Below are 9,165 nucleotides of genomic sequence, written 5' to 3'. Positions count from 1 at the left end.
CTTCTAAACATCGATTTTTCTACGGTACAGTACCTGTGTACCCAGCACGCAGAGACCAGCCGACCCGGTTTTGAATCAACTAAGCTTTTGTGTGTGTATATTTTGTGTAGTCGGTCCATATTATATAGATGAAAGTATATGCACACGATAATTTCTGTACGGTCTCTGATCCTCTAGAACTACTTCCATAGCAGAATGTCCTACAACGTGTATAGAGTGCTCAGCTATCATTGATACTAACGGTTCAGTGCAGCAGTTTCTGTCCGGAAAATTTTTATTTTATTTGGTAAGCTTCTCTCTTGTTTATGCTTTCTTTATGTCCACCTGATTTCGGCCGATCTGCGAAAGCTATCCTTTCAACGCAGCCGCATTTCAGTCATCTGGCGTATGTTCGAGCACGCTGAAGGCTTGTCCCCGTACGAACCGTCTTTCTCTTGTTGTACGTATTTTCTAGCTATCGAAAATGGTTGTCGATGGCCTGACTACTATTGCATATGGGGTTGTTTACAAAGCTGGTTTAAGAAGTCACAAGGGTGCAGCATGGCCAATAACGGCGCAGGCGACCTGTGCGCCAGCATTTCCGGTGCTCGAGGACAACTCATTTCCACACTTTCCGAGATCGTCAGGATCGGCGTGCACCTATACGATAGCAAACCGATAGACAGAGGGAAGATAAATTAATTTTCGACTTTAAACGTATTACTAATATAAATTTTCGTGGAGAAATTGCGTATTAGCTTAGTTACTATCTGTCGTAAGGAATTTATTCTGAGAGTAAGCATATTCTCAGTACAATAATATACCCGTATATATATATATAGTATTCCTTATTTTCAGCATACTAAAGGTACGTAGTATCATACGTATGAGTGTTCAAAGAGCGCAAGTAATGATCATAATAGAATGCTTTTTAGACTGCGAAATCAGTAAAGGGATACTAACAACGAGTGAGCGTCCGATGATATTGCGCTCATTATCGAGGGCGATTCGTTTGTCGGTAAAATTAATAAGAGCCCTACCGTTGGCATCAGTCACCACATTACCTAGATCACCAACGAACGGACCTGTCATTTATGAAATGCAGAGAATTAATGTAAGAAACGATATCGTTAAAATCGTTAACGGTATTATCTGCACTTACTGCAAGTTATATACATATGTATATGTATATATACATATGAATTCATATATATATATATGGAGAAATACCACGTCTGAGGCTATATGAGTCGCCGTGAAACACTCGATCCTGCCAGCGAACAATAAACCTAAACCAGCTCGTTTTACTTACTGACGGAATGTTTCTTGAGCGGCTGGCTTATTGAAAGTAGCTCCTGGCGGAGTCCAATGTAAAGAAGCACCAACGGTAGACTAGGGAGTGCGAGTGACTTGCAAAAGAACGGAAATGGCCATCGAATTGCGTCGTAAAATCGGCGCGTAGGTATCTGTAAGGAATGGCCCGCGCAATTTATTTTGAGACGCAGGGGAGACGGTGGAAGCCTAAAATAAAGGTTAAACGAGCGCTTTCTCGGTGTTAGCCGGCCTGCCGGAACAGTTGTTCTGTCGTTACAGGCGAGTTCGAAGATGCCAAGCGGTCTTTGTTAGAACTCGAATGTGAAACTCGAATTTAGTGAGCTCGCTAGCAGTCCAAGAACGGGAAGATCAGGACCTTTTGCGAATTGTTTTACCGCGACAAAGATAACCTATTAGGCTTAGTTGGTCCTGGTTGTGCGACATTTTATGCTAGGGGAATATGGCACCTTCTTGTTCTCTTAAGCAAACTGTAACAAATCTTCATTATGTGGGCATTATCAGAATCGACGATGAGTATAACTTGGAAATACTGGTCATCCCATTAGTTCTACCATAATGAGTTTTTATAATAGTGCCGATCTCACGGCAAACTAGCAGCTGATGAGCCATTGTTGGGCAGCAGTGAAAAGGTTGGGCCACCTCTCAGTCACGCGAGGTGCCCTGTACCGTTCCGGAAAGAAGAAATTTCGATCCGTGTTCAGTGGTTTCACTTACTACCACGAAAGTCTCCCGGTAACTTTGAGTAATTGCTAGTAATCGACGCTGACTGAAAGTAACGAATGATATTGCACGTACCAGAAGAAGAAGCTGCTCAGATAGGGCCCCAACCAAGCTTTTTTTCCGACTCATCAAAATATTACTAAGACTAGCTGTAGTATAATATTGCAACAACGGCTTTGGGCCCATTAAGTTTGAGACCTAAATAGCGGAGTGCTTAAAGCTCGCTAACCATAGTACTCACTATAAAAACGGCCGCCAGGAGCATCGAGGGGGCGAAATAGCCAGGCTATTCCAGCAGATGTACGCAGGATCGTCCATTCTACGAATCAGCAGGTGGGTTATTTTAGTTGACACATAACTCAAGTCGGAACGTGTCAAATGCTGCTGTACGCACCGGTTTCGGAAGAAGCTGGTGATCGGACCCATACCGGTTCTGAAGGATGGAGAACCTCCATCATGTTCTGGGCCGTCGCACGTTACTCACAGAGAGGCGCCTTCTCAGGTACGCGTAATGGCTCGGTTTTGTCCACCAAAAAGTGCCAGAACTGCCGACATCCTCCTGGATCCGTGCCATAACGCTTCTCCAAAAAGTAACGAAATGTCGAATGGTCGACCATTTTTGTTAGACTCAGATGGTTTTGATGGCAAAGAGCAAATACTATCAATTCGACCGATTGTGGAAAAACTGGCAGAGGCCCTGCGGCCCAGAATGGTACAGAATGACTTCCAGTCCCGGATATCGGTCGGCCTTTCATCCTTTGACGGCGAAACCACCTGGTCATTACTCTGAAGCATGGTCACCATCGAATCCTAATGCGGGCTAGCTAGTTAAAGTGCTGCAAGCAGTTCAGTGTTAGGACCGTCACATATTGCCTCTTACCGAAGCGCTGTCACATATAGCCGCGACACTGCGTCCACTTTGCTATGCCGCCACAGTGCCACATGTCGGTCATATCCCAACAGCCCCAAAGCCCACCGGACCAACTTAGCTGAGACGTATCTCTTGCTTTGCAGATGCTTGTAACGCGCTACTGTCGATGGCCATCATAATGTCGCTCAAACAGGTATGAAATGAATCGTCCGGGCAATAATCAGTCGATCTCCGACGAATACCAGTTTGCCTCTTGGACCGAAAAACGTCTACCGACGTAGGCTGGCACGCACTTCGCGGCCCCATCAAGCTGGAGGAGCACCGCCCCTAGGTCAGTGTCATCTCTGTCCGTCCGTACTTGAAACGGTAAATCTTCTCGGAAATGTTGCAAAATAGACTCGTTAATCCGGGTTCCCTCTAGAGCCAGCAATGCCACTAATGAAGCGCAGAGCATGCAAAAAAGACGTCTGCTTTCAGCATATCTTACAAACTGTATTAGATTGTGCGATCTGGGCAAAGACCCGAACAAGTCGGCGGCAGCAAGACGCTGACTTCAAAAAGCTCCGTAACTCGCTAACAGTAATGGGTGGCGCTTAGACATCTATTATCACGCTCTTCTCTGAATCAAAGATTTCTTGCGAGAAAACTCTATACCCGGTGCACACGATTACCTGCACAACGCAGGAACTTCCACGTCTAAATGTGAATATCAGCACCACTGAGGAGAAGTACTTACCGGAGATGAGGCAAATGCTTCTCAAACCCTGGAACGAATACAGTGATGTGATTAAGATAGACTAGAGCCATCTGGCGCCGCAGCATACTTAGTACTAGGCTTATCAGTCGCTGAAACGTTGCCGAAGCATTGGCATTTAGATCCTTCTTAACATATAGAAGGCACCGTCGATTCGTTGAAATGGGAAGATGTTTCTTTTTGTAATCGCATTACTTTGTAACTTGTGGTAATCCACCATCAGATTAATTCAGGCTATTACCGATATAGGATATGAGGAGTCTCCTTGATGGACGAAGAACCGTCATGACTGTGAGTCGAGCTTAGAAATGGTGGATACTTTCGAGCTCGGCCTACTCTGCTACCCTTTTTCACACTAACCGGCCGTCGTTCAAAGTCAGTGATTAAGAAATCACACACTTCTCACTCAATAGTTACCGTACTACACAGGGTCATGAAGTTGCTTATGGGAGATGCATACAAGACCCGATCCACTTGACCCGTAGACCTTGGAAACCCAATAGTCGCGACTACTTACTTTAATTCCCGTATGTCGGCTGGCTTTTCTATTAACTGGACGAGGCATACCACTTTGTTTACTGCTCAGAATCACATAGAACTCACGCAGCGTGACGTTCCACGATCGTATACGCTGGCAATCAACCTTAAATTGAGTCCGTCCTCAGTACATATAACATACCGCGTCAGTACAGCGATTTCTGGGGCTATATTGGACCGATGTACTCCCCTGTTTACCGACTGCGTTTCTTCGCTGCAGTCCGGCGTATAACGCCGGGCGGCCCGGTTCTGTGAACAGGATACGTTACCACAATGAAGTTCGTAAAGGGTAAAAACATCGCTGATCTGTTTGTACTGTATAGCTAGTTGCAACTTATACTAGAAAGCTCGTTTGGCCTCGTACGTGCGACCTATACAGACACAAGACTCTTTATTGAAGGAACAACATGGTTATACATGCATTTGACATACACCACACTGACCGATGCCCTCCACACTTAGTCTTATACATCATTGGTTCACCTGTTCTGTTAAATCCGGCAGTTACCTAGTACACAAGCAGTACCAGTATGTGTAGTTGATCTACGTTTGACTACCTAGTAGATTTCCTGTTTCAAAAACTTTTGTAATTAACATAAGAGGCCGTCGGTTTCTACAACCACGGAAGATTTTTTGAGAAACTCTATCGAGCGAATCCAGGAGGAAAACATTGATGTTTTTTAGTAATCGCGTAGTGTAGACTTGCCTTAAAAGCTATAATTTGTCAAACTCATCAACGTAAATACACAAATCTGGTTATGATTCTATTTGCTGCGTAAATACAGCTGAATTTATTTTTAGAAACAATAAACAATTTACTGAGGTTTTTGTTTTCTGCTGACGTGAACGCACATGTTTATATTAGCAAAAGTAACAAAAAAGAATCTTTTTTGAATGAACTACGCTGAACTCGCAAATATCCAAGACCCACATAAGTGCTGCGTACTTCCATGCCCTGAATTAGATCGGAATAATCGTATAAATACTCCACTCTTCGAAATAAAAAAAATTGAATATCCAAATTAAAAGCAAAGACAAATTAGCTCAGGAATGATTTAACAATAAATGAAACCCAGTACAAACCTTTCAAACCTTTTAGTCATATTGATAAAAAGCTAAGTCTTTAAATTAAAGATGCCAACGATCAACGAGTGTTTCTTATGTATTGCTAGGTTCTATCCTAACATAAAGCTCAATCTTAAAAAACCACATATAGTCTAAAAGACAGTTTCAGAATACGGTAAACCTAACAAGAAAGACGTACTTGTCTTTCTTCAGACGAATGAAGAAATGCGAAAATACAGGACATAAAAAATAGAGAGAACCCATCTTACCTAGCTTAGAGCTATATTTTCTAAAATTGACTCAAAAAAATTGATTGTGTAATGATCGTCATATTGAGCTTTATGGCATAGTCAATTATATTTCGAGCATAAATGAAAGTGAATGCCGGAATACGACACAAAAAATTTTGCGAGAATCGATAGGCCTTATGGTATAACTCATCCTGATGAACACCTAATATATATTAAAAAGCGTTGCTTTTCAATGTAGCCAATCGAAAATATGGAACGCACATATTTAATAGATTTTTTTCTTTAATTGAGTTTCAAAGGGCTAGTGCATTTGTAATATCTAAGCATTTTCTGGCATTTCACTAAACTTTTGATTCAAGTTACTAGTTTATTGCTCTATCACAATCCTGCTTATGCCAAAACAAAGTGGAATTAAGTTGTAAACTCATTCTACTTAGCAGCACACCCTAGGGATAATTTGGAAAATTGTATTTTGGGAAAACATGAATTGAACCTTCACGAGGTACATTTTAATAACGCGAATGTGTCAACGCGTATATGTATTAGAATAAACTAAGGCACAGTATTATCTGCTTTTGATGTAATTGTTTTTAAAAGAAGTTTAACTGCCCAATACCAATATGGACGAGCAATATTACCAACATACGCATCTCGCTGCGAATAAATGAGATCATGGATCAGGATCAACTATAGATAATTCTTTATACTAGAATTATGGATAATTAAAAGCACGACAATTCTACAAGTTCAGTGTAGTAAAGTAGCTTTCGAACATGATGTCAATATGTTTATATTGAGTAGCGTGATTTTATATGACTAATCATAACCCTTCACTTAGATAATTTGGCAAAAAGTAACTATGAAACTTCCTTTAGCTATGATCACACCCTTTTATGGGAGACTGGCATTATTCGGTTAGTGTCTTCGACTGATTGATTCCTCGCATGAATATTTACTGGTCCCAGCCTCCCACCCCTGATCCATTTGACCCTACAAGGCGAGGTCAACAAGGTCATATATAGACTCGACCTTGTATATAATGGCAAGTATCATGTTTGCCACATGTCATTAGCGTTAACCAAATACCGCGCGTGACTGTTTTTGAAACAAATTGTGACGACCTTGTATCTATAGTGCACCGTTCAGACTAAACGACACAGCCAAGAGGTGCATCGCATTCCTGGTTATCGCCATAGTTATACAGACTTATTGTCACAAGTTACAAATTATGTTTGCAAAACGGCACATAGTGACTTTTTTCCTTAAATTATTGCATAAACCTCTGCGACTCCTGGTGGCGCCAGCACGAAATGGCAGTTTAATCTTCTCTAACTAAGATCATAGAATGAACACTTTCCTCTTAGCTTTGAACGACTGAGTTATTCGTATAAAATGATCAGTCCTTTCAGCACAGCGTTAAGCGCTTCTTGCTATTGAATTAATCCGGAACAAGCGGGCAAAAAAAGGAAACGTAAAGTTGCGCGTGATGCAGTTAGTAATTCAGGTAGTGTTGTCCTCTATTGTAGAACGGACTAATGGCTACGAATATTACGGACCGAATCGGCTTTTGCATCACAAATCGAAACGGCATAGCCATCTGAAGTTCGATTAGCAAAAGGGTCGACGAACACAAGCTTCTTGTTACATTGGTTGCTAGAAAAACGCCGGCTGAGAGCGCAAAAATAATAAATAGGTAGAAAAAAAAATTGACTTTTCAAAAATAACTCACAGAAGTTTCTTTGTGTTGTTCACCCCAAAACTTCGAAAGAAGCCATCTTTGACGAAATATGCAGAGTACTTTGGACCCACAAAAGCGATATTAGTTTGCAGATATGAGTCCTAACGGTGTTAGCGGTTTCAAATGAACTTTTAGCCAATACGAGCAGAAACTTGCAATGGACTTAAAGGCTCCTAGCAGAAACGGAGCTGACATCATTCGCGATGACGGTAGAGATATCAACAAATATGGATAGCATACTGTAACAACGGAGAAGATTTGAATAAACTCAGAACAGCCAATGATCGGATTCATCTGCAACAACCAAAATTGGAAATCGTATTGACAGATATCAGAGTGCACCAAAGAGAAGTATCACAAGTGTTGTAAGGTGAATCACACAATGCCTCTTTCCCTTACAATGAATTGTCGTTTAGAAAGACACCGTGTGCCCCGGCAACACGTGTATCAACCAAGAAACAGGGGAACCAATGAAATTCATGGCGTGTCAGCCGCGACTGGAGGTATGTTGCTCGTAAGCCCAAAGCTTTTGCTAATTGCCCAACAAGCTGTTCGCTGGTTTACGCAAAACGAAATGTACAAGAAACGCCAACTTCGTGTGCACTAACATATCTTAAGTAGACGGCTTGTTAATGCCAAATTATCTACAGATCTACTTAAACACGATTCCGCTCGTCTCCTACACTAAGCGTAGAAAAAGTAACTATCTTAGTAACTAAAACTACTGGCAGTACCGACAAACTTGGGGCATGAGTGGTCGCTGGTGGACATAAAAAAGTGATTCTCGGTCGAGATTGGGTACGCATGCTCAGTATCCAGCTGACAGCCTAAGGCAATGTGCTTTTATCACAAAAGGAAAACGACGAAGTAGTGACGGAACCAGCAAAGGAGCATAGAAATAATTAGAGCTGCTTCTATAAGGATTTAAAAATGTTTGGGATATTTCGCGGTAGACCTAAACCAAACCTGGAGTTTGAGAAGAAAAAAAAAGTCAAGGTTTAACGCAATTTATGAGAAAACGGAAGCCAATCGATGAAGCATTTGAAAAGATGGTTCGCAAAGGGGTGTTGTCCACGGTACGGCTGCTTTTGCTGTATATGCCCAAAAAAATTTAGATAATAGCCTCTATGCAGAACAACGGTGAAAGAGGTCGTCAAGCATGAAAGGTGCTCACTGGTGAAGAGAAATCGTGTATTCGTCGACAGCATACAGACTGAAAACTCTCTCTGTTAAATTAAACTTGAGTGATGCATTGCAGAATCCAAGCACCTGGCAACAATTGCATCTACAAAGTGACGAACGGTCTTTGCTCAGCTTCCAACGTAGCTTAAAGATGGTACTTAATGCATTTTCTCGAGTGCTGTGCCGATTTAATAGTAATCGTAAATTCCGCGAGATCACCATGGTCGACTTTGGGAGGCTCCACGCAAGATGAGCTAGCATAACCTAAAATTGAGACTAAATAAGTACAACCTTATGGTGACCGATTTGTAGTTTATGGGTTAAATATCTATAAGTAATATGTAAATAAAAATATAAAAATGTAGTTAAATGGGTTAATATTAATAATGAATACTGTTAAAACGATTTCGAGGGCACCGCGGCTATTCAAAAAATAAATAGGTGGACTGCTTTTTAAGTCTAGTCAACTATTTCATCCGCCCCATTCCCAACCATACTATGGGCAGCCTTTCTAGGACTCAGCGAAAGAAGGCGTAGCGTTCTAGTGGAATTCAGATAAGGATGGGAATCGATAAGGCGTTGCATCGGTGGCTGCGGGCAGCCATCACCGTATTTGCATCAAAAGCATTGATGGTTGCCGAGAATAATTATTCACAGATGGACAGAGAGATGTTAACGATTTGCTGGGAATTGAATCTCATGTTCCGTAATAATATTTTAAGAAAGAATCTTG

At 41.6% G+C, this 9,165-nt stretch overlaps 1 protein-coding gene across 1 annotated transcript; it reads right to left on the bottom strand.

The window, feature by feature from the left end:
* Positions 1–243: 243 nt before the first annotated feature.
* LOC111251118 (uncharacterized) lies at positions 244–3,727 on the bottom strand. Its single transcript, XM_086990467.1, has 5 exons — positions 3,642–3,727; positions 3,199–3,372; positions 1,292–1,500; positions 943–1,064; positions 244–639 (listed from the first exon to the last, which is right to left on the bottom strand). Exons 1-5 carry the CDS (start codon positions 3,725–3,727, stop codon positions 526–528), a joined length of 705 nt encoding a protein of 234 aa, XP_086846593.1. The 3' UTR covers positions 244–525.
* Between the last annotated feature and the right edge of the window lie 5,438 nt (positions 3,728–9,165).

This window comes from Varroa destructor, unplaced genomic scaffold (assembly GCF_002443255.2).
Source record: "Varroa destructor unplaced genomic scaffold, Vdes_3.0 BEIS01000005.1, whole genome shotgun sequence".
NCBI classification, from domain to species: Eukaryota; Metazoa; Arthropoda; class Arachnida; order Mesostigmata; family Varroidae; genus Varroa; species Varroa destructor.
This window is presented reverse-complemented; position numbering and strand designations above follow the sequence as displayed.